The sequence below is a fragment of the Anser brachyrhynchus genome, assembly GCF_964034855.1.
Source record: "Anser brachyrhynchus genome assembly, chromosome: 10".
NCBI classification, from domain to species: domain Eukaryota; kingdom Metazoa; phylum Chordata; class Aves; order Anseriformes; family Anatidae; genus Anser; species Anser brachyrhynchus.
Genome location: NC_137705.1, coordinates 567,925 through 592,889, shown reverse-complemented (window position 1 = coordinate 592,889; position 24,965 = coordinate 567,925). Strand labels below are relative to the sequence as shown.

Sequence of the window (24,965 nt, the reverse complement as noted above, 5' to 3'; positions counted from 1 at the left end):
CCCGGCGGCGTGCGCCGGCAAGGGGAGCCCTTGTAACGCAGCGGGACGGTGCTGCAGCCGCTGAAGGGAAAATAGGTAAAGATAAATAAACTAAAACCGGGTAAAATAAATACAAATTAACAACAAACGAACAGACCGACGGGAGCGCTGAAAGGCCGCCCCCGGCCCGCGCGCCCCGTCAGGCGGCCGCGGCCCCGCCCCGGCTCCTCCCGGCACGTCAGCGGCGGGGGCGGGCGGGCGGCGGGAGGAAGCGCCCAGAAAAGCCGCCCCCGGCCGCCTCCCGGGTCCCCCCGGCCGCCGCCGCCGCCGCCGATGGCCGAAGGCGGTGCGAGGGGCCGCCAGGAGCTGGCCCCGCGGCGGGCGGCCCGGGCCCCGCCGTCGCCCTACGTGCACAGCATGCCGGCCTGGGTGCTGGAGGACTTCTGCCACAAGATGGACTGCCTGGGCGACCACGACTGGATGCGCTTCGGTGAGCGGGGCCGCCGCTCGGCTCCGGTCCCGCCCGGCCTTCCGCAGCCTGCGCCGGCCGCCCCGGGCCGCTCTAAGCCCGGCCCGGCGGCTCCTGGGGCCGCGCAGCCCCCGCGGGCGCCAGGGGAGCCGGGGCTCGGCCGGCCCCGGTCGCCGTGGCGGTGCCGCTGCGGGGGGGGAGGCGCCGAGGCGGCCGCGGGCCGCGTGCGGCGGGGCCGGGCCGTGTGCCCCGGGCTCGGGCCGCGCGGGGTCGGCGCTAGCGAGGCCACCCCCGCTGCCCGGAGGAGCCGCGTTTCCCCGCGGCTGGGTCTGGCGGGACCGGGCACCCGGTGACCCGGCCGTGCTCGGTGACGGGGCAGGGCGGCACCCAGACCTCGCGTCTGTTCGGGGAGAGCCGCACCGGGAGCCCGCCCTGGGCGTGCTTCGGGGCCGGGTGTTAGAGCGAAGGGACGCTGAGGGGGCGATGGGCTGGAAAGCGTGATGAGGTTGTCTTTTCGGGGCTCCCTTATATCTTTTTTTTTTTTTTCCTTCCTGTAACACTCAAAGGAATAAGAATAGCGTCTTGCTTCCAGGAAATGAATTTTCCTCAGGTCCGCGTAGGTAATTGATGGTCATCCTTTTAGAAGTGCGTAAATGGGGGAAAAAAACCAACGCGTGTGTGTATCACACCTTGCCTTTCTGTTTGCACTTGCTTGTTTTCTCTACCTTTTTAAACAAATACATTATCTCCCGCTAGCTTCCTACGTGATAACTGATCAGACAGAGCTACGGAAGATCAAGTGCATGGAGAAGACGGGGATCAGCATAACCAGAGAGCTCATGTGGTGGTGGGGAGTGAGGCTGGCGACCGTACAGCAGCTCCTGGACCTCCTGCAAGGACTGCAGCTCTACCGGGCGGCACAGGTCATCCTGGACTGTGAGTAGGGCCCCGCGGGCACTCCGTGCTTTGTGCCACAGCACCCAGACCCAGCCCAGTAACAACCTCTTGCTAGCTGAAGAAGCTTTTGCGGGAAACCTCAGACCCAAATTCTAAAATTTCTGTACTGATTCTTAATTTCTACTCTTGCAAATAAAACTTGTAGTGGGTAAGCAAGAGGCGACACAGAGGAGGAATCACTGGTTCCTCTAGTTCATCTTCCCACCTTTGTAATGTCCCTCTTGGATGCTTCAAGAGCTGCCAGAGGGAGGCTGGCTATGCCCTGAATGAAGGGTAGCTCTTTAATGCATCAGGCAGGGTTTTACAACAGAGTTTAGTTATGAATGTGTTAATTTTTCATACATTCTTGTTTCGCAGTGAAACTTTGTCATTATACGCTGTCAACAAAGTCAGGGTAGAAAAACGTATTGTCAGTCTGCTTTCCTGCACCGTGAGAAGAAAAGTTACAAAAAGGCTTATCGATGACCTAATTTGCTATTCTTCTCACCTTTCACCAGTTTGCTGTATTTCAGACTTATCTTTCCTGAAGTAGGATGATCAGAGTTTGAACACAGCATGCCTAATTAGGGTAAACCATTGCCTTGTAGAAATCAAGGCAGTTTTAAATACAATCTCCCTTTCTGGTTTTCTCCATTGAAAGTTATGTTGAAATTGCAGCTATCCATGTGCACGAACCAAATAGTACCACAATTCGGTTCTGTCACGAAGTCTGTTAAACCCTGGCTAACATACTCAGCCTTCCTGTCCCGAGCTGCCCCCACAAGCTGAGAGCGGACCGCGCTCCCCTCTTCATACATGTTCCTACTCCAAATCCACCTTCTTGGTAATCAGGTGTTTGTGTGAGTTTTGCCAGATCTCCAGAGAGAATTATCAGGAAGAAAAATAAGATTTTTGTTAGGTGGCCAAAAATGCTTAGAGAAATGCTGTGGGAAAAGGACAAAGCTCGTGAGTGCGTACACTTGAATGAGACAGAAAATGTGCCAGAGCACCGCCTGCTTTTCGCGTTCTGTGACAGGGAGGCCGCCAGCTCCACGGCTGCTGGGGTTGCATCACGAGCTGCTGTTGCGAAACAGCAGCCTGCCTCCCCAGGGCAGGGCCACCGACAGTCAGCGGCACAGCTGGCACTTGCTGCGCAGCAGCTAGAGGCATTTCTCATGGAAATTCCGGTAATGCGTTGTGGTTTTCTTGCCTCAGCATTTCTTTATATAGCATTGCTGTTTTTCTGTAGGTTTCTGGCATTAGCGTGACTTTTAACCCTCATTTTGGGACAGCAAAGAATATCTTTAACAAGGGTATTCTAAATTTCTGTTTCTTGAAGATGAATGTTAAATACTACAGCACAAATGGACTTCAAGTAAATTCTGTTTCTATAAATCAAAAACTACCACAGGGTGATGCTCGGTTATTATAGTTGATTTTGGCGTCACGCCTATGTCAGCCTTTTGATTCAGCATACCCACTTCTGACTGAATTCAGTCACATCATTCAGCTTAGGAGATGGGAACAATTCCTCCTTGCTCTTCTGCAGAGCAACCCAGAGCTACAGGAAAGTGAATTTCCATCTGCTTTAATTAGTATGTCAGTAATCCAATTGTTAATTTAGTCACAGTGACTGTGACTTTGAGGGTCCAGTCTGAATGGACGGGACTGAAAACATATTTTTCGTCTATTTTTTATTTTTATTTATTTACACCGAATAAATTTGATCTAGGTATCACCAAAGCAGTAAGCCTGGCTCCCCCCAAATGGTATTTTTGTGGATTCTTTGGAGTAGCCAGTGACCTCTGTGATGCGGTAACTTTTTTTGCTCTGTACCTGTCGAGTATTTCATGCAGTCGGTTCCTAGTCTAGAAAGAGAGTTTCCGGGGGCTTTTACATAACACAGTACAACCAGCCACACCTTAAACACTCATCAGTTACAGCCCAAAGCTTCTTGCCCTGCCAGAGTGCAGTCTGGGGCTCACCTTTGTTTACAGCTGCCTTATTTCAGTGTATTCCTCAGCAGAGTCCATTGGCACTTCTGTAATCCCACTTTGTGTGTCGTGGCTAAATAAAAAAAAGTCTGCATTCACCTCCAGAGAAACATAAAAACGGAAACTTAAAAACTGCTGACTGTTTTATCACTAGGTAATAGCAGTAACTACTCTCAGGATAGAAACTATGTCGTGGAAAGTCTGCTTTTTTGTTCAGTTAGGTGTGATGTTACACTTTCCCACGTGGGTTAATTTTGCCCTTTTGTGGGGAAAAACAAAAAACAAGATGCTGTTTTTACTCAAGGTGTAGTGGGTTTTCTCTTCTTTTACAGGCCTTTAAAATAAGACCCCATGAGCAGGTTGCAGACTGAGATTAGTTCAGCACATTGCCCACTGTTTGCACAAGAACCAAGTAAGATTTTTCTCTCTAGTTATGTAAACTGCAAAGAATCAGGCTTCCAAGCCAAGAGCAGCTTCCAGTAACACCACCTTGAAAGATATGGATACAGTGCAAACAGAGGTAATCGTTGTAACTGCGGAGAAACATTCATCATCCTTCTGTTTGTCTGACTGGCTTTTCTTTTAAGTGGTACGTAAATACCACAGTGGCTTGCACAATATGCACCTGACTTCAGCACCCAGTAGAGGAAGGGCTTATCTGCTTTCTCTTGTGCTGCTGTGATTTACTTCTAATTTGTCTGTTCCACCCCCCCCACCCCCCGCTTTAAGCTTTCTTAAAATGTTTCTGAGACTTTTTAGACTTCACTTGACACAGGCAGCAAAAACTGAGGGGTTTCCCCCTGTTAAAAGTAAAACCCGATCAACTTCCTGCAGGTTGGAGGAGTACGTGTCGTGACTTCTACAGGAAAGCTTGCGTTCTAAAAACTGTAGTTTTCTGATGGAAATAAACAGGGGTCTTTATAATTGTCTCTGCGGGCTAGCTAGGATTGCAGGAACACAAATATTATGAAGTTATGGTAGGAAATGGACATATCCAATCTAGCTCATGAAGACACTGCACTGATAAAACAGGTATCTGACATCCCTTTGTTTTTCTGATTCCTTCTGTGACAATGGATGAACTACAAAATTGGACTGTTCCAGCCAGGACATTGCAAGGAGCTAGAAGGGGCTTTGGTTTGATTCTGAATTCCGTAGGGCAATATGAAGGTTACATGAAGAGGTTTTGAGAAAGCGGAAGAGACGGATCTTTTGGACTGATCCATTTTTAGTTATGTTTCTGGATGATCAAGATTCACTTTTGCCCCAAATCAATTCAACTGCAATGCATTACAAAACTACAATGAAACTAACTTTTTTTTTAATGACTTAGTGTTCTCTTATGTTGAGGTCCATCACAAAGCTTCATATTAATTTAAGTGGCAGAAAGCCTGGATAATTTGGTTGTTCTACCGTGTGGAAGTAGCTAGTGTTTTCTGGTTTTAACCCAATGCGGACATTCCCCTGCGCTGAGTCAAACAGAAGCTCCTTGTACCGGCATCTTTTCAGGTTCAGCCAAATCTTTTAAGTCTTTACCCTTGACTTCTGCTTTTATATCTGTATCTGAATATTCTTACTCAGGTGGTGCCTCTCAAGCAGCAGCGATGAAGTACTCATTGCTTGTTCTTTTGGCCACTTCAGGAAACTAGTTGGTCCCAACTCCAGCAGTTCTTATGTCACCATAACTATGCAGTCTGACTTACAAGAATCAGACGCACCGCCCAGGTAGATGTTTTGCTGGCAGATTATTAGCAGAAGAGTTCTTCCTCCCTTCGACAATTTCTTGCACCACTCTAGTCCCACTTCTGGATGTCCATAATAATTTTTTCCTATCTTAGTTCTTTAGTTTCAGTGGTGACCTGTTTGTCTGATGTAAAGGAAGTTGCAAAATTCATGAAAAACCCTGAAAAATAGGTTCAAAGAGGGAAGTGATTTTAATTTTAGAGACATCTAGGTGAAAATACTGGGGGGGAAAAGTGATTTCAGAATACAGGGACTGTCAGTTTGAACTAGCGGCCTGCGGACTGGTTGATACTTAGTAATTTCAAAAACCCCAAGAGTTTGCGATCTCATAGCTTTCTGGCACAGGAACAGAGAACCATTACTGACTTTTCTCGAGTGTCAGTTTGGCTACCTGCTTTTGTTCAAACCTCTGTTCATAGATGATGTTGAAGAGCAACGATGCAAACTCCAGACAGAAGTCAAAGGAAAAAGCATACCTGACAAAAACATGCCCACTTCTACCATAACTGCTCTTCATACACCACTACTGCTCAAACTTCAGGACACTGCAGCTGTCACACCTCGCCTTTTCCTAAACTTCGGGTCTACTGAAACTTGTTTATGAGAAGCGCAAATAGTAAATGAAACATACTGCTTCCTTCCTTCTTGTTTCAGATAGTCCTAATGCTTTGTACATTTAAAAAAAAAAAAAGAACAAAAAGCTATTGCTTGATTTCAAATGCAAACAAAGCCTGCGGCTTTTGCTTCCCATATATACTATGTTTAAGATAAAATGCTGATAGAACAGCGTGACAAAAAAACCAACTTGTGTACTTGTGCTTATTCTCTTTCTTATCAAGAGAAAAGATTAACTTTTAATTTTAAGTAAATGATAAATATGTTGCTGATAAAAGATTCCAGGTAGAAACAAGAGTTTAGAATTATAACCAGGAAAATGTGGTTATTAGGCAGTAGAAAGTTCTTGTATCATCTCTAGTGCGCACTCAGCATTCCCAAACTCCTTTTCCACCTCAGTTTTAAATGTCTTCCCGGGTGGGAATTCAGATGCTTCTTCAGGAGATTTTGACAGCTTTGTATATCAGAGCATCTTGAATTTTTTTTTACTTTTATTTTGTTCTTGTTCTAACTGTAGCCTAATTTAATTTTAGTAATTCTGTCTTAGATGTGCATCTTTATGTACTATTCAAGTACCTGTAAGATGAAAGCATCTTTGTATTTCTCTTAATGAGACTTCAAGGTTGCCTTTTTAGGCCTGATTCTGAGATTTGGCCAACCTGTATACAGTGTAGGATCTTCTAGAGCTGTAGTGAGTCAATAATTTGGCCATTCATTTTTCCTTATGTATCAACTAGTTTTGACCTTTGACCATTTGTATGTTTTCCCTCAATTGTATACAGTTTGTTATTTTTCTGTTCATAAGTGAAAAACTGATTCCTTACTGAAATAAATTCTGTATAGGTGTTTTCTAAGAATGAGCTTGTTCATGACATTAAAACCACACAATTGAAAGTAGTCCCGAAGTGTTTAACTGACTAAAACCAATGCAATTCTGTCAAACTCTCAGTACCATGACAATTAGCAAAGAACTAGATGTCTTCTTTAGGCTGTGAGATAGGTGTGGTCTGAGATCACTGGCTGAAGGATGTTACATGGAAAATGACGAAATAAATATGCTCTTGGTAATTCCTTATTCTAAGAGACTATTTTGCATAGTCCTCACTGATGTATATTTCAAGTTATCACTTGCTGTTAATTTTAGTAGGAGTAGTTAATGTCATGAATATGGTCTGAATTGAAATGCCAATACTATTGAAGCAATTTAACAATAAATGCAAGGTTTATAATGTTAATTTGAATTTATAAACCATTCTCCTAACTGATTAGAGACAGACTTTATTCTCTCTGCTACTCTTCACCTTTCCTTTGTTCTCCTTTGCAGGGATATCACCCTCTAGTATTACCAGCTCTGAAAAAGAAGAGCTGGTAGAGCCACCTAAACAGGAGAACATATCTTTAACTCCTACAGAAAACAAAAATAAAGAGAGAGAAAATGAGATAAGCTTGTTGCCATCGCCAGACTCTTCACAGCTGAGAATATCTCCAGCATGTAGTAAGTGAAATAATAGATTCTGATTTGCTTTGACACTGGAATGATTGTATACACAAGACAAGACTGCTTCCCTTTCGCTTTCAGTACAGTATAAATGAATATATTGCTGTTCAAAGTGGTCACACTTCTGAATATTTGCCTTTTGCCTACTGCTGCTGTCTCCTGAGCTGTTTATTCCTAACTTTAGCACATGGCCTCCTGTTCTTCCTTCCTATAGCTCTCCTGGCTTTGAGAGATGCTGGCTATATCTGTTCTGTGGGATCTCAAGAGCACGTTTCCCAGGCGCGTGTCTCATCCCATCCTGGCTCCACGCTAAGACTAGATCTATGCGTACGCTTCGTGCCCTATGTCCCTCTGTCAATGCAAAACGAATCTGGGCCAGAAGAGAGCCCTGCACGCGTCAACAGGCCGCTCTGTCTAGGAGAGGGAGCAGAACCACGCGATGTACTGACAAGAGCATCTGCCCGGCAATATAGACGTCGGCTCTGGAAGCTCCACGTCCCTGAGCCAGGACTGGAGAGATCTTCATGGTCATCTCACAAAGAGGAACCAGGAAAATAGTTCCGTATCCTCACATGGGATTTCACGTTTTGACAGCTTGTCATAGATTATACCTGGTTACGAAATGCAACAAAATATCCCACACCCTCATAATTAGTCACAGGCTGCGGTATTACAAAAATGTGTATTTTCAATGCTGGTGATTCAATTTCAGATGCTGTTTCTGAAGGAGCCTTGTATTCACTTCCTTCACCACCACCTCCTCCAAGAGACCTTTTGAGATCCTTACAGTCAAATCCTCCTGTCTCATCAAGTGTGAAGGTAAATCCCTTCAGTACACATTGCTTATAATTATGCCAATTCCCTTTATGACATTGGTTTTTTCAAGTAAAAGTTTATTCCACAACTTGTATAAAATACTGATCTACTGAATAAGTGGGTCCTTATTACAATATGTTTAGACTGAATATAATACTAATGCTTCAGTTGGATTAGTTATTGTTTACCTCACTTTTTGTTTTTATTTTTTGCCAGTGAGGGATTAAAATTAAGAGTACTGCATAGCTGAGCATGGATAACATGCCCACAAATAGCAATTCTGAAGGAATTTCCTGTATAGATTTTGTGGCAGACGTAACATCTCTGGTGTGATCATAGGACAGTGCGGTATAAACAACTGACTAGTCAGAATGCCATACATTTAGTTTAAGTTTATGCTTAAAATGTGCTTTCTGCTCAAAACTGGGCTAGTGTCAAATTTAGGTCAGGTTGTCCAGAGCCTTGTCTAGCTGAAAAATGAAAATCTCTAAGGATGGAGATTCTACTGTTTCTCTGAGGTCCTGTTCCAGAGCTCAGCCATCTCATTGTGAACTGTTTTTCTCATGTTCCTGGTGATTTCAGCATACAGCATCCTGTTCTTTCTCCATGTAGCTCTCATCTTCGAGGCAGTCTAGCTAGATCTGTCCTGTGAGCTCTCAGAGTGTTTCCCAGATCCATGTGCATACTTTGGCCCCATCCTGGCTCTGCGTTGGCTTCTTTTTTTGTGTGTCATTTCGTTTGACTTTTAAAAAAAAAAAAAAAAAAAAAAAAAGATTCTGCTTTAAGACTTCTAACTCTTCCAGAAGAGCATGGTTTTAGAGTGAGTACCAGACAGGAGAAAATTGCTACAAAGAATGCAGTAGTTCCAGAGTTCCTTGAGAAGGGAGTTCATGCCTTGTTTTCTAAAGTCTGGAGACATTAAGTCTGTGAAAGCTGTATGATGATCTGTAGGCTATAGTGGAGTTCTCATAATAAATGGCGTTAACACTGATCATACTGGATGCAACTGACCATTTTGCAGCTGATGCCAGATGCTTCAGATGTAGTTGTGAACTTCCTACCAGAACAAAATGCACTACAGCGTGAGGGACCCTCCTTTCTGATCCAGTCATTTCTTACTATATGCCCCAGCCCTAAAGAGTAATGTTTTCTGCAGCTTAAGCTAATGTCATTTCAGATAAACACATGGACTTTTAAACAAAGCTAAATATGTTTTTTTGGGAAAGGTGGAAATGCAAACTGGTAACTGTTCTCAAGTCTCTTCTACTGTGCAAAATATTTAGATCAGCAAAATAAATCAACACAGATATTACGAAGGGAAACTATTGAGGGGTTGCACAGTACCTTTCACGATTTCTTTCAACAACCACAATGCTCACTTAGCCCATGGAGAAGAAAATACAATGCCTGAACGAGAAGGAAAAAGCATACAAATTTTCATGAGATGAACTTGTTTCTTCTTCAAATGTGTAGCCCTGCAGCTCTTCAAGTCCTCAGCAGGAGACGATGACTGATCTCCCCAGCGGGAGTCTTTTGTGGACCCAGAGGGAAGTTACTAATGCCACAAATGGTTTCAGTGACAAGAGTAGAATTTGTGAAGGTACTTTTGCAGATGTCTACAAAGGTCAGAGGCACAACATGGTATATGTCATCAAAAGATTGAAAGAGGCAAGTACTCCACTTTTTTTTTCCTTTGAAGGAGGTGTTTTATGAGAAATTCTTGAACATTAGCAGTTGTCTTAACATTCTGTGGTCAGGGAACAAGAACTGCTATACAAGAGGAGAAGTAAAAGAGAAATAACATAAGTAAACCTAGATGCAGCAAGCACGTATAAGAGAGATTTTACTCACGTGGGTAGATCTATTCACTTCATCTGCAGTAGCTACCTTCATCAATAATTAGATTAAAGGTGTCTTCACATCAGTTGTTCTTCTATTTTTCAATTGTCTGTGACACAAAATTGTCATTGGTGTCCTGCCTGTTTTCTAAAGTAGATTGTCATGTGGAGATTAAAAGACCTGTGTAAATGCAGCACCTGAATAATTACCATCGCGATTCTATTGCATGTTTTCATTTTTCAGATGGAATGCACAAGCCCAAATTCCACCCAAAGATTTTTTCATACAGAAGTACAGATTTGCTTTCGGTGAGTGGTTGACTTTCAAAGGCAGTCTGTGCATGTGGTGTGTTGCTGGTGTGTTTGGCCTGACTTCGTGTGTGTATCTCCCAGGCACTGGCCTGTACTGGGGACAGTGGAGTTATGCACTGCCTTTGTGGGAGCCCTGGGGAAACGGCACGCCTGCCAGTGATGCTGCAGTTCCCTGCTGAGTAAGCAGCCCCTTGCCAGTCCTTGAGACTGTGAGGGGTGGTGCCTCCTGGTGCCCTCTGGTTGCTCAGAACAGAGCTGTGCTATCATCCTCTCCTCTGCTGCTAGGTTAGCCTTCTGCAGGCCCGCTCAGGGCCATTCTGTGCTTCCAGCAGCAAGACAAAATGTAATTTACAACGGCCTTGAATTTAGGAATTTATTGCAGCTGAAGAATGCATTTTTTGTTGTTGTTTGCAAATCGTTGTTGCTCTGTGCCTGCAGGTGTTGTCATGTCAACATTTTGCAGCTGCTGGGTTTCTCAGTAGAATCTGATTTGCACTGTCTGATTTATCCATACCTGCCTAATGGATCACTACAAAACCAACTTCAGTGTCAAGTAAGCAAATAACATGGGTCTGTTACCTGTCTGTTGTTACAAGTCCTGTCCTGTTACTGTATGAAAAGCAATTAAATCTCTTTCACTTCTAAGAACCATCCAAAACGTACCCAGATAAGTTGCCTGTAAGTATGAAAAGGCTCTTTTTTAGTTTTTCTACAGCATAGCAGATCAGGTCAACAGAAAGTTTCTCCTTTGCAGCCTTCAGATTTTTGAAATAATACCTAATCTGCAAAGTGTGCCTATCCACATTGTAATATTAGTATCTTCCTGGAGAATCCACTGTCATTTTTGCTGACATAATGTTCTGCGATGTTTTACAAGGCCTTAAGAGAGAGCAGTTTGAGATGTTCATACCTATTGAATGAGTATTTGCAGAGGAGGTCATAAGACACAAACATCAGAAAAACAATCCACCAAAGCCAGTAGTATGCCTCCATAGTGGACAGTACTTGATGTATTTTGAAGAAGCATGATTTTTGCTGTGTCTTTATCTCAGTGTGTCACACGGCAGACAAAATGTGCAGCAAAACGTGTAAGAGTAGGTTCCTTTCTCGGCCTAGAATCATCAGTTTCTGCCTTGGATGAAACTTTTCATGTAGGTCAGCAGCAGATCTGCTTATGATTGCAGGGGGACTAAAACAGTCTTTGGCTTGCAAAACTTCTACTGCCTTGTAGGTTTTCATTCTAAAAAAAAAAAAAATAAGAATACCATTTTTTTTCCTTACTTTGCAGGATAATTCTTCTCCCCTGACCTGGGAGATGCGAATTAGCATTTCCAGAGGACTCCTCCGAGCTGTAGAGTATTTACACAATTTTGGAATTCTTCACGGCAATATCAAAAGGTGGGGGGTTGGCATATCAGCGCATCCTTGTTCACCAGGATTTCTTTGACAATAGTGGCTGAAAGCTTATGTAATTTTGAAATCCGTTTGCAATGCTCCCTCTTGTTCTGCAGGGTGTTTAATCTGTTCGTGTTTAATTTGTCTCTTATCTAAATGATGGAAGTCTATTCTTTTGAAATAATTTTGAGTGTTCTTTCTTCTCCCTTTCTGCAGTCTTTATCCTTTCATTATTACACAGCGGGCCAAACGCTGGGAATTTTCCCCCTCAGGGCTTGCCTTAAATTTAAAAGTGTAAAATTGTAATTTTTGACATCGAGTTAAAGCAATTACTTGACCAGTATGGTTATTTGTCTGTCTTAATCACAGCTCAAATGTCTTGTTGGATGAAAACTATACACCAAAGCTTGGACATTCAGGTCTGCGATTGTATTCTGCTGATAAAAAATCAGAGTGTACTATGATGAAAACCAAAGTCCTGCAAGCTTCTCTTACTTATCTGCCAGAAGATTTTATCAGGCATGGGCAGTTAACAGAAAAAGTTGACATATTTGCCTGCGGTGTGGTATGTTGCCTTTCTTCATGTTCTGTTGTGGTTTTTTGATGTTTATAGACAGGAAAAGAGATGTATGAGCATGCTCCCCATATAGTTGTTTTTTCCTGCAATTTCCTATCATCATTGCTAACTATAATGCGTTGAAATTATGTTTTTAATTATGTTCACATTCCAAATATACTTGATTATGCGGCAAAGTGAGGTGAATCTTTTGAACAACAAAATTGTTACAGGTTGCAAAAAAAAAATACTGCTTATAGTTTTTTAAAAAAATAAAGATTTTAGTTAAATTCTCAGAAGTCTTACAGACTTGCCACATCAACTACTACAAACTGTTGGCTTTAGAGGTAGATCTAACCTGTCATAAAGATTGCCCAAATCTGGCATTATTAAGCCGTGTGAAGTGAAACCAGTAATTTCCAAGTGTTCTGGTAGTTCAATATTCCTGTACTTAGAGAACTCACTTGTAAAAACAGAATTTATTCTGAACAAATTGTTTTGTCTGTCAAATGTATTTTCTAGGTCTTAGCAGAAATACTGACAGGGATTAAGGCGCTGGATGAAGGAAGACATCCTATTTATCTGGTAAGGATAAGGAGACACTCCTTCTGGTTTACCATCTTGTTACATGAGGGGAAAACGGTAGTATTCTTACTTATCATTTCCAAACAGTTTAGTAATGTTCAAACAGGTTCAGAAAACAAAGGATCTTAGGTTTCTGATTTCTTTAACAAATGTTTGAAAAAGTTGTCCAAAAATGCTGCTATATACAGTGTTGATTATTTTTCCTTCCTCTAGATTGGCATAAGCATAGAGCAGCTGGGTCTGTTTTAGTGAATTTGACATCAGACACGTGCAAAGAAAACCATTGGCCTTTTCTCTCCCATGAAAACAAATGTTCCTGTCACTTGCTTAAATGGAGACTAATAAAGCTTTTAGATCTGTAAACCAGCCATGAAGAAATAATAACAACAAACAAATGGGAAGACTCATATTCCCAGTGATGCAGATATGTAATGTATCAGTAATGTATCTCTTTCCTTTGAACAGAAAGATATGATTGCAGATGAAATTAAAACAGCAAAAGAAACCTCATACCCCAAAGTCAAGAATTTTGAACAGCTAGCTGCCAAGGAAATATGCTGTAAATATCTAGACAGGAAAGCAGGACACTTGCTGGAAGAGGTTGCTATTGATTTTGCCTCAGCCATCTGCCTTTGTCTGAGAAAGAAGAATTCCAACATAGCAGAGGTAATTATGTTTAAAACATGACAAAGAGATTAATCTTCTTGACAGAAAGGTCTAAGGCTACAACATTCATGCCCAAGCTGTCTTTGAGATCCTTATTCAGATAAGAATCTGTGTAAGCAGGGGTACAGGGATTATTCTCCATTCACAGACTTTGTTGTTAAAAACAGGTGCTTGAAATTATGGAAATGGCCGAAAATAAATTAAGTGAGCATTACATCTGTGGAGGCAGCACTTCTGGATTTTCCATGAACACTCCAGAAGAAACTGATGATGAGACAACTAATCTCAGCACGGATGCGCCTTCTGCAGGGCAGAATAAAGAGGACAGTGCACAGCCAACAATCCTGACAAGTGCCAGTCAGTGCACGCCTTCAATAGGAGCTGTGTCACTTGACATTTACTGTGGACCGATGTCAAGGATCCCTTGTGAATCAGATGAATCAACGAATTTTATGTGGAATCCTAAAGACAAATCTACAGATGAGCTGTCTAACAACAGCTGTAACAATTCAGAAAATATCGCAACCTCTGATTCCAGGATAAAGGAGAAAAAAACTGCAAACGGACTCCGGGAAAGAAACGTGGCATGCATCAGAAGTGATGACAACTTAGAAATAGCTTCTACTGCACAGAGCACCTTTCAACAAAAAAATGCAGACCTTGATTCTTCATGTTCTTCACAAGGTAAATCTAGCTAAATGCGAAGGGTGGGTGCAGAACATTCAAGCATACGATCCTCAAGCTGTTTTGTAAAATCTGACTGTGCTCCTGTTGTGATAACCCAACTCTTTGTAAAAGTGCTCTGTATTATAATAGTAGGAACAACTTACTCTCTTCTCCAGAATTGCTTAGGCTTTTCTTCCCATTTATAAAAACCTTTCAGTACTACTTTTGTTATAACCAACTACTTGGTTATGATTTTACCCATAAATCTACAAAATGTTCTCTGTTTTTCTATCATTGTTCTAAGCCAGGTTTTTTTATTTAAAATTACTGTCTATTCCTTAGACATAGATGCATTATTTTCTCAATATTTGGGCTGTTTTGTATTTCAGCATTAGCCAGAGAGACATCTTGGAAAATAAAGATAAATGACCAAAAAAAGAAGCTAATGGAAAATATTTTACTGTATGAAGAAGACAAATTAAACAGTTCTGAACTTTTTGAATCTTAAACTGGATGGATTTATTAGCAGTGACCAACTTTGAAGAAGAAAGAAGGACTGCCTCTTCATTAGAAAGATGGTAAAAGTATACCTTTCATGTAAGATTAAGTAGCAAGTTTGGATCGGAAACATCAGCCTTCTCCAAAGGAAACAAAAGTGAACCCACTGAGAAGAACCCAAAAACATCTTTTCTAAAGCAGATCTAAGCACAATGCTACTCTGTGAACAGAAATGCCTTCTTTCTTCTTGTTTGCATTATAAAAAGATATGGCAAACACAATTGCCAAAATAATTTAAGGTCATTTTGCAGTGTATTTCAGAAAGCATCCACATATAAAGTGTTTTATTAAAAAAATTGGAGCCCTCAAATTGACAGGGCAAGTATTGATCAGCAATCTGTTCACAATACTCATTGTTCTCCCACTGTATACAGGGTTACAGAAATCTTTGAAGAGATTGAAAAAGATTTTAGTTTTCAAATGATCTACTTCATATAATTATAGTTCCACATACTGAAAAACACTGCATTATCAGAGGAAGGAATAGTTCTCAGATGTATTCTATATGATCCAATCTCAATTTGAATTGCACTGGAAATAGTTATAAGTAAATTAAGTTGTGTTAGTCTACTCTATGGGCTGCTGTAATATATTCATGTGACACCATTTGAAGTCTGAGTTTCACTGTCAGGAGCTATAAGACAGTGTTTAGTACTTCATAAGGGTATTTTTCAAAGTTATTTTATCTAAGCGTTCTTTAAAACGTTATTAAGGTTTCTCATTATTTCACAATTGTGAAATTGTGAACTGGTGACTTGTGTATTTTGGATAAGGAACAAAATTTTAATTTAAAATATCTTTATTTTGTCATAGGTCAGTTGAAATTTGATTATTTATTTTGGCAATGGGTAAAACAACCAGTGAAAGATGAGCTAGCAAGGGGACCTATTCATGTAGCTGCATTCACTAAGTATTCTCAGAGAAGAATCATTTTGTGTGTCTCTTGGCTTACCCAGCTACTGCAGCCTTGAGGTCAACCTCAGCAATCACTCTGAAAAGAGAAGGAAAAACAAAAACCAATCTTGTGTGCTGTCATACTTATTATCAAGTAAAAAGGCACTGACGAGAATGTCACTTTTATGACTGTTTATTTGTATTATTGCTTGCATTTTGTACTCTTTTGCAGTCTAGGAAAATGCAGGTTTATGATGAACAAAAAGAACTATCAGACCGTATAGCTCCGCGTACTGACCCGCGTCACTGCTGCCTCCTCAGCATAGCCAGTAAGGCCTGAGGTACAGAAACGTCTAAAAACTTGTATCAGAATTCATGGAATCTTTTTTTAAAAAGAAAAAAAAAAGGGGGGGGGTTCTTATCTTTACACGAAGGTCTCTGAGTAAGGCTTCATTCCTTCTGTATTTGTACAGTACCTCATTCGCTGGAGGTACTGTTATGAACTAGTAAGTGCTTTAACTAACGATCTGAGTATTAGAATTGTCTACGCATTTATCAAGTGGATTTCTACACTAAAAGCTACTAAAATCTTTATATTTAAGTGCCATCAATGCTGTCTATATATTTTCCAGTGCCAGTTATTGGCTTTTATTTATTTTGCCTTATAAAAAGCAAGAAAAGGCTGGTACTGACATAAGAAACATTGAATATATTTGGATTGGTCGATAACTGCTTAATTCTGTTTGAGGTATAATTGAGATACCTCTGGAGCTCCTAAAACGTAGCCACAGAAAACAATATTAAACTTTCCTCCTTGTGAGGTAACACCTTGGGTCTCTTCAGGGAGGAAACACACCGAGACGTGCCCCGGAGCTGAATGGGAAACCTGACTTTTCTACAGGGAGAAAGCGAATTTCGACAAACGTGTCTAAAAGACTAAAGGTTTTGTTCCCCTTATACCACGGAGCAAAAATACTTAAGCTGTAAAAATAGTGACAAAATCCAGTTGTTATTCTATGTTATTTTTAAAATACTCTGAGGTAATATATATCTTGTAGGGTTACAGATGTATAATGTAACATATGTAATATACTGCATAGTCTTACAGTAATGATGCTCTGTTAAACACCTGCTGGCTATTCAATATGGTGTATGTTTTAGCCTCAACTTGGCAAGTTTATACTCTCAATAATATTTTGGAGAATTAAAAAAAAAAAAAGCCCTGTCTCTACATGCTGCTTTTTTGTGATTTATAGCACAAAGGCCCTAGTCCAGCCTCCTGCAGTAACGTGTGTTCATGGGGAAGCGCCTCAACATCTTTGTTCGCGCTTAATCATGAGCTCGCGCTTAATTGATGAGTCGCGTGCCTGGCGCTAATTAGTACGCGATTGCTGCCTCGCGTCTAAGCAGTTAGCGACGGCCCCACGGCGCTTCCCGCCCGGCCCGGCCCGGCCAATCGGTGCCAGGAGCCGCCGCGGGCCAGCCAATCGGCGCGGGGGCCCGGCCGCAGGTCCCGCCCCCGGGCTGTCTTTCTGAGGGGCGGCGGCCGGCGGGCGCGGAGCGGGGCTGGCGGGCCTCCTCCGGGCCGCCTGACGGGAGCCCGGTGCCCGCAGGAATGGAAGCGGGAATCAAGCAACGCCCTGCTCGCGTCCGCCGGGAGTGGTTACACCCGAAGGACGAGGCGTGCTCGGGTCTGGCAGGTGGCTCTGGCGCCCTCCTGCCGGCAGCGATCCGCGCCAACGCCAAACTTAGTCTTAACTGAAGCTTCTCCTAAACCTTACCGCTTAATAGCTACCTGTGTCTGAAAGCACAAAGCTTTAGTCATAGTCTTATAAAAACACACACACAGTGAAATTACGTGGTGTCACTGCTCATCGTCAGTCAGGCCTGCAAAGCTCGTGTCAACAGCGACATTTCCAGCCTTGAGCGCAGTCACCGAAAACGAGCCCGGAAAGGCTCGGGGTGGGTCTGCGGAGCTGGGGGGGCCTGGGCCGCACGTCGTGAGGCGCGGCTGAGGGAGCTGGGGTTGTTCAGCCTGGAGAAGAGGAGGCTCAGGGCAGACCTTACTGTACTTTACAATTGCCTTAAAGGAGGTTGTAGCGAGGCGGGGATTGGGCTCTTCTCCCAAGCGCCAAGTGATAAGATGAAGGGAAATGGCCTCAAGTTGAACCAGGGGAAGTTTAGGTTGGATATTAGGGGAAATTTCTTCACTGAAACGGTTGTGAGGTGTTGGAAGAGGCTGCCCAGGGAAGTGGCTGAGTCACCGTCCCTGGAGGTCTTCAAAAAATGTACAGATGTAGAGCTTAGTGACATTCTTTAGCGGCAGACTTCAGAACTAGGTTAAAGGTTGGACCTGATGATCTTAGAGGGCTTTTCCAACCTGAATGATTCTATGATTCTATGATAAATGCAAGTGTAAATTCATCTTTCAGGTTTTACTCATCATTTCCTTTTTCTCTGGTTAATGACTCTTGGGAGGGCAATCTAACGTCATCTGTGACTTCTGGTGCTGTTCCCATCACTGCGATTTTAGTTATGGAGTAATACCTCTCCGTGGAAGTCTTTCAAATCTTCACTCACTGTTCTTGCAACAAACTGCAGTGAAGAGCATAATGGATTGAGAAAGGACTTCTCTTTACATAGGAAGCTGGTGTAAAAATCCTTTGTTGCAACAGAATCACTTTTTTTTTTTGCTTTGCTTACTGTATTTGTCTGCTTCCTGTAGACCATCAGGCTTTTGAAAAGGCAAATTTTTATCTGAAGTGAGGCCCTGAAATCATAACATACATTGAGTTTGTGTATTTTGTTGGTCAAAATAAGTCATATGCTCTTTAACTATTTAACCCTAGTTTTGTTTGTATAATTCGATAACGTTGTCTGAATCTCATTGACTATCCCGTGATGTCTAACAATCAGCTAATATTAGCATATAAATAGACAAATTCTCATGTCTTTTACTCTGAGGTTAAGTGTGATGAGAGCAAAACTGTAGGGAATCTGACAGTGACAAAGTGTTTTGAAACTGATAGTATTCAAAGTGCACATTTTGCATTAAAAACAAACAAACAAAAATGGTTCCAGTGATTATTAGCTTAATTTCATGTGGAAACAGGTCACAGGTGATTTTGTTTAAGAAAATTTCCCTTAGCTTTTAAGCTTTTAACCTGCTAGTTGAATTTCCATAATTCTTCACAGTTGGCTAGAGAGCTCAGAAGTAGTTAACTCAGAAGAGAAATGTGCCGTCTTCGACCTCTCACTGCGAAGTCCTTTTCTCCGTTCTCCAGATCAGGTTGTAACGATCCCCATCCAATGCTTCGTTCTTACCTTTAGCTGTTGCTTTACTGCCGCCTGCAGCGATGTGGAACCATTCCTCAGCACTTTCCAGATCTCTCTGTGGGATTCGCTGCTTTGCTTACTTATTCTTCTGCCTCCAGAGGAAGAGAGACTGTAAAAAAATTCCGTTTGAACAGAGTAGTTGTAGGATCTGATGCTTCCTCTTTGCTTTCTAGGCAGATGAGCAAGTCAGACCTATTTTGTCCGTAAGAAAGCAGCGCATTACTAGGCTATGCTACCCTCTTGAGGCTGATGTTGTATTTGCAAAATAGAAAATATTGCACACATTTAGGTACAAAGAGTTTGTTTGTTTTGTTGTTGTTTGGCAACCTTACAATGTTCTGCTCAACAAGCTGGACAATTCTTGTTTGCCTTCGGGTGGAGTATGTAACCCAAGACGGTGCTGGGGGCAGGAGAGGGATCACTTCATCTGGGCAATTAATTCTGTGTCAGGAAAACAAAGCACATCTAAGAACTGTCCCTTGCAGTTGTGTTTACCCTTATCACACTAGCTTGTTCAGGAGTACTTTGTAGAATGTCTTCAGGTGTGAAGTCCAAAAAATCTTCACGGATTCGTCAATCTCCATATGGGCATTCATTTAGGCTTTTTGGAAGCATGCAAATGCTTAGGTGCAGAACAGAGTATGTGCTACAGTGGAGCATACTGGTGTATGCGCTTGTAGCACAAAAATTACCTTGTTTCCCTCTGATATTTAGCATTAGTATGGATATAGTTTGGAATCCAAGTAAGTTAACTGGAAATTATTAATTTATTTATTTTTAACTGGAAGAGATATTGGATAGTTTCCTTGATAATATCCATGTTAACACCTCCATTGACAATTTTGCAATTTGGCAACTGAAAGTTGATTCCATGTGCATCTAGTTTGCACAGTTTATTACATGAACTGTCTAATTTGGGATACTCTTAAAAATAACAAGTAATTGCAGTTTCAGCATTAGCTTTATTTTCTGTTATAGATGTGTACAGAAGCGTAAGAAGATGCTTCCATCAGTTCTAGAAGAGCTGCATATAGCTTTCAAGCATGTCATTTAGAATAATCACAGTAGTTACTAAGGAAAAGAGAAAATAAGCCTACACGTCCGCCTGTGATTAACATTGCCCTGTACTATTTTTGGTTGTAGATCTTGTATTTTTACTTAAAAGTTCGTCCGTGTGATGTCTTTTTGTCGGGGCAAACTACTCAGGTTCATGTACTTCCTTCTTCTTAAAACCTGTGAAATCAGTAATAATTTCATTTTAAAGTAAAACTTAAATCGGCTCATCAAGTGCTGTGGTTGTCCTTCAGCTTGCCTCAGTTTTTCACTGGAGTTTCTAAAAAGGAAAAAGATTATTTTGAAAATTGTAGTATTCTTCTGAAAATCCTGTTTTGATAATCTGTCCAGAAGTGCCACAAGCGCTCAATAGAAGACAGAAGATAGGTGCCTTTCACACAGTTACGTTCTACAGGGGCAGGTATGCACAGAACCATCTTATCTGTGTAAAGGCCATAGAAGTAGCCCTTCAAAAGGACTTCAGAGAAGAACAAAGAGAAGAGCTTGGGGCAGAATCTTGGGAAAGCAAGGTGAAAGAAGAAGCCTGAAGTGATTTGTAGTTGGAATGTGTAATACAGATATGAAGACTGACATAAACCTTAAAAGATTCGGAAAGGACAGCTTAATATAGATGAGTGCAAATAAAGAGAGAAAGGCTGTAAAAGTAAAAAAAAAAAAAAAATCAGCTTGTGGTGGGAGTTAGTCATTAGAACTTCATCAGTGAAACAGCTAGAGCTATTTTAGTTAATGATAAGATGCTGTTTTTGACGTGTTTTGGCATGAAAAATGTGAAGGTCATAGCTGAGAAAATGAGAAAATATGGAAATGCTGGGAATTGATGGCACTGGGGAAAAAAAAAGAGAGAGATGGGTAGTGTAAGGAAAGAAGGCCTTCCCCTACTTCCTAACGTACTCTAATGTGATTGTTCAAAGCTCAATTAGCATTTTCTGCATTTTCTGAATATCAGATATTTTAGCGGTTCTCTCAGTGGTAACTTTTGCCCAATCACTTCTAAAATGCTGCTCTGATTGCTTTACATAACAAATTAGATGATATATATATATTATATATGATATATATATATTTAAATCTCTGCTGCTTTTATGATTTGGTTGAAAGTACCTTTAGCATTTTCTTCAAGAATGTCCTGTAGCATCTTCTCCAATGTTTGTCCATATTCTTGATACTCTTCTTCTGTTATCTTGACACCAATTTCAAAGGGAACATTAAACTGTAAAAACATTAAAAGACAGAGTTTAACGGACAATTTTTGGACTAGGACACTGCAGGTTAAGTTTATTCATGTGCATGATGATACGCAAGAGGTATAAAAATGTTATCTATTCATTTAATAGTGCTGAGGCATGTAATCAATATCCGACAAACACAGTATATGGCTGCTGCAGAGCAAACTGCACAGTAAACCAGAGAGAAAATGACAAGAAGCTTGTATTGCTATATATTAGCTCTGAAATGTAAGTGAATCCTTAACAGCAGATTGTGAGCTGTCTTAGTGCAGATAATTTTAAATTATTTCATACCATCAGTGCTAGCAGATTTCATGTGTCTTCCACTTGTCTTTCAAATTAAATCTGATAGTGGCTTTCACTTGTACTATCTCCTGTGACAGAAAGAGTATTCCCACCCCAGCCCCATCTCCTGAACCTGTATGTGGGCACAAATACGAACCTTGAGTTCAACACTGTTGTCGTCATCTTCTGCCCCTGTTTTATCTGTATCCCAAAAGCCTTCTGTGCCTCGACGATGTATTTTTGCTGTTGCTTTTGCTGGATCATTTTGTTGCTAGAAAGCAAGCAAAATAACATCCATGTAGACTTTCCATATTCAAACTACTCTGTAGTGGGGAATTAGAACTCATAATTAACACAGATACTGCAAATTAGGTAAAGGCATCATAGGCTTCTTTTAAAGTTAGGTGGATGTGTAGGTATATAATAACAGCACTACTACTGCTGCATTCGCTTTAACGGGGATTTGGTTTAACAAATTATTTAGTTTAACAAATTATTTAAATGGCTGCTTCGTCTTCAGTCCTTTTTTTAAATGATTAATTCTTAGTGAGCGAGATTAGTGTATTCTCAAAGCATGAATTCTATGCTAATGGTTTGTTACAATAGTTCTCTGGAATAACTCCTTCCTCCTCCAGAAACTGTATCTTCTAAAACTTACTCCGAATGTTGTAAAGAATCTTGGCTTTAAGGAATTATGGACGAGGACAATTTTGAAAAAGTATTATTCAAAATTTTACCTGTATTTTTTTAAATTCAGGGCTTAAAAAACTAGAGCCAGCCAAAGCAGTTTCTGTCCAGAGGATGCTGAAAAGGAGAATTCCCAGCAGAGTGCCTCTGAGAAACATGGTTTTCTTCACCAGGCGGTGTGTCAAACCTGAAAACAGATTGAAAAATTAAACTCATTTTATAATCTCTGTATTTAATTGATTCCCAATTCGGTGAAAATATTTCTCCTGACTTGTATGACTTGAAATTATTTCTAAAAATGAATGTGTAAAGAAAACACATTTGTTTCATGCAAAAGGACAAGAAGAGATTACTACTTACAGTGATTTCTTCTGTAACTAAGTTGTAATAACTGGCGCAGATGGGTTAGCAGAGAGGAATTACACGGGAAAACCAGCAGAAGTCAGAGATCGTCCGAAACGTCACTTGGTTAGTTTTGTAGCTTCACCAAACTGCTGCTTTCTGAAGCATTTTATATAGAGAGGAATATTTGTTCTGTGCCATGATATTTCTGGAAATGCAGTCTGATATGTACTTAAATTTCTTGGAAACTTGGCCAGCTTATAAGCTAACAAAATCAACAGAAAGGTGGAAACTGCATACATCTGTTGCTGCGTTTGGTTTTATTTATAATGAAACTGTGTAGGGAGTGGAGTGAGAGGTGGTTTTTTTTTTTTTTTCTTCCCATGGCGTTAACATTGTTCTTTTTAAAAATTACTAGCTGTAATGTATATTTTTCAAAAAGGAAAAGCCCCAAAGCCTTTTTATTGTTGTCTGATACGCTGTAACTGGGTTCTGTTTTATCGAATTTTGTTGTCTTTTGCTGAAAGACTGGAACTGAAAATGATACCTAGGAAACATTGCTTCCATTACTTTAAAAATAAAATACTACATTTTAAAAACTTCAGTGAAGATTAGTAGTGATGGCTAAGGAATTGGGATTTTTGTTTAAACCTGAGGAACAGCAGGAATAAAGAAGGAATATATGGTAACGGGTGACAGATTTGCACCTTCTGTTGCTTGTATTCTAGCTAGACTTGAATGATGTGGCTAATTGGTGAGATTTATTTTACACTGCCGACCACAGACTTCCAGTAGCAGGGCCGAGGAAGGCTTAGGGAATGCATGAAGATGAGAAGACAAGGAGGACTTCAACTGAATCAGATTGGCTGTTGGAGGAAATTTAACGGGGAGCGTCACTACCTGGAGCAACCACTGTATCTGTGCTCCGGCCGAAGCAGATGGTCTCTTTAGCACACCTGCAGGTTTGGACAACGACTTTTATCTGAGGATGCAGTTCTATTTTTTTTCATTTATTTTCTGCAAACGTGATTTAAGAAGTTCCCTCTTCCCACGTGTCATGTCACTGCCTCCAAGTTGGTAATTTCAAACACTGTGCAGTCATGTTGCAAATTAGGTTTATGGAACGGTCCAAGTATTAAAAGAAAGTCACTTCTGAAACATGCCCATGGCGTCAGCTGACTTGATAAAACCAAGGAAGCTGGTGATGGTAAGAGAGCTGCCAACAGGAGGAGGCGATGGACTTCTCGGCAAAGCTGCGATGCACTGCGAGGAGACACTGGTGCAGGAGAGAGCGTGTTGGCATTAATCAGACTGAGTAGCTACGTTTAACTTCCTCGGTATGAAACCTATGTTGAGTATGTACTTTTTGTCTTTTTCTTTTCCCGATACTTTGATCATTACTAAAAAACATTTTAATAGATTGCATTTTAAGCATGAAGGGATAAAAGGCAGAATTGGGCCTTCCTAAGCAGCATTAGCATTGAAACTCATAAAATGTAAGGTGAACTTTTAATGTGGTTTATCATGGAACCTAATGCCTCCATATGAAAACATTTCTTTTGTGGGCTTACCAAGTTAGTGCGCCTTTTTCATTAGAACGAAGTATAATAAAAGTTGACTAAGAATCAGGTTTTGATTTTGATTTTTTTTTTTTAATTGGAGGTAATGTGGTTGATTTCAAAACCGTTTCATCTTCACAGCAGTTAAACCAATGTAAAGCCTTCCTAGGTGATCAGGTATTGCATACCAGAAAGTAGGGAATGGGTAAGATACTGAGAATGTAAGGCAGCCTTTTCAGTTTAGCAGTTAAGACCTTAATAGAAATGGAAGATGAAAGAACAGTGCTTTGCTGCGCAACTTCAAACCAAGCTGTTTGAATGCAATGTTGAACTTTTAGATGCTTTTTTTTGTGTGAAGGCTACAACACGTTTAAGAACAGAAATATTGCATACTGCTGTTGGTATATAGGAAGGTAATTCATTTCTGTGTTTTTGTTGGAGAAACTAGGGTATCATTTGGTTATTATAGATAGCTTCAGAAATAAGGTTTTTCTAGAAAAGGGGTACATCATCCTTGACTAAATGAAAATGAAGAGCATGCATTGGAACCACTACTTTGGAGAACAGGTACAAAGCATAAAGGAAAAATGTGACCTTTTAGTTAAGTGCTTTCCCTTTTGTGGGGTGTGAAGAGTGCTTCAGCTTTTAGCTGATAACGTACTGAAAACTGGTTTGTTTGAGCCTTACACACTTAACTGTTACGTGCCACTGCAATTCAGGCAAGAGAATAAAGTTTTGCCCTCAGTAAGACCTATTCCAGGAGGAGGCATCACTTGCCCTCACAGCTATATTCAAACATGTTTTCATTTTTTTCCTTCTTACAGAATGTACCGCTAGAGTCCAGTGGACTACTAACTTCCCAGCTGTTACAAAGCTAGTACCACAGACGAGAGACCACCGCACTGTTGCACATTTGAAGGTAGGCTGTAGACAAAC

At 41.1% G+C, this 24,965-nt stretch overlaps 2 protein-coding genes across 2 annotated transcripts; one reads left to right on the top strand and one right to left on the bottom strand.

Annotated features, from left to right (window-relative positions):
* The first annotated feature begins 123 nt into the window (after positions 1 to 123).
* IRAK2 (interleukin 1 receptor associated kinase 2) lies at positions 124 to 15,196 on the top strand. Its single transcript, XM_080605544.1, has 13 exons — positions 124 to 469; positions 1,205 to 1,384; positions 7,061 to 7,231; positions 7,947 to 8,053; positions 9,524 to 9,718; positions 10,133 to 10,197; positions 10,639 to 10,753; positions 11,489 to 11,598; positions 11,965 to 12,160; positions 12,674 to 12,736; positions 13,202 to 13,402; positions 13,570 to 14,086; positions 14,458 to 15,196. Exons 1-13 carry the CDS (start codon positions 313 to 315, stop codon positions 14,574 to 14,576), a joined length of 2,196 nt encoding a protein of 731 aa, XP_080461670.1. The 5' UTR covers positions 124 to 312; the 3' UTR covers positions 14,577 to 15,196.
* Positions 15,197 to 15,900: 704 nt separating this feature from the next.
* On the bottom strand, positions 15,901 to 24,882 carry GHRL (ghrelin and obestatin prepropeptide). Its single transcript, XM_080605555.1, has 4 exons — positions 22,179 to 24,882; positions 21,599 to 21,712; positions 21,032 to 21,140; positions 15,901 to 20,189 (listed from the first exon to the last, which is right to left on the bottom strand). Exons 1-4 carry the CDS (start codon positions 22,284 to 22,286, stop codon positions 20,170 to 20,172), a joined length of 351 nt encoding a protein of 116 aa, XP_080461681.1. The 5' UTR covers positions 22,287 to 24,882; the 3' UTR covers positions 15,901 to 20,169.
* Between the last annotated feature and the right edge of the window lie 83 nt (positions 24,883 to 24,965).

What these genes read in the sequence shown, in the direction of transcription:
- IRAK2 (XM_080605544.1), top strand. Translation starts at nt 313, where the DNA reads ATGGCCGAAGGCGGTGCGAGGGGCCGCCAGGAGCTGGCCCCGCGGCGG. An exon ending in TCATCAAAAGATTGAAAGAG is followed by an intron (nt 9,719 to 10,132) that starts GCAAGTACTCCA and finishes TTCATTTTTCAG; the next exon opens with ATGGAATGCACAAGCCCAAA. An exon ending in AAAACCAACTTCAGTGTCAA is followed by an intron (nt 10,754 to 11,488) that starts GTAAGCAAATAA and finishes CTTACTTTGCAG; the next exon opens with GATAATTCTTCTCCCCTGAC.
- GHRL (XM_080605555.1), bottom strand. Translation starts at nt 22,286, where the DNA reads ATGTTTCTCAGAGGCACTCTGCTGGGAATTCTCCTTTTCAGCATCCTC. An exon ending in CTGAATTTAAAAAAATACAG is followed by an intron (nt 21,713 to 22,178) that starts GTAAAATTTTGA and finishes CTTGCTTTCTAG; the next exon opens with CAACAAAATGATCCAGCAAA. An exon ending in ACAACAGTGTTGAACTCAAG is followed by an intron (nt 21,141 to 21,598) that starts GTTCGTATTTGT and finishes ATGTTTTTACAG; the next exon opens with TTTAATGTTCCCTTTGAAAT.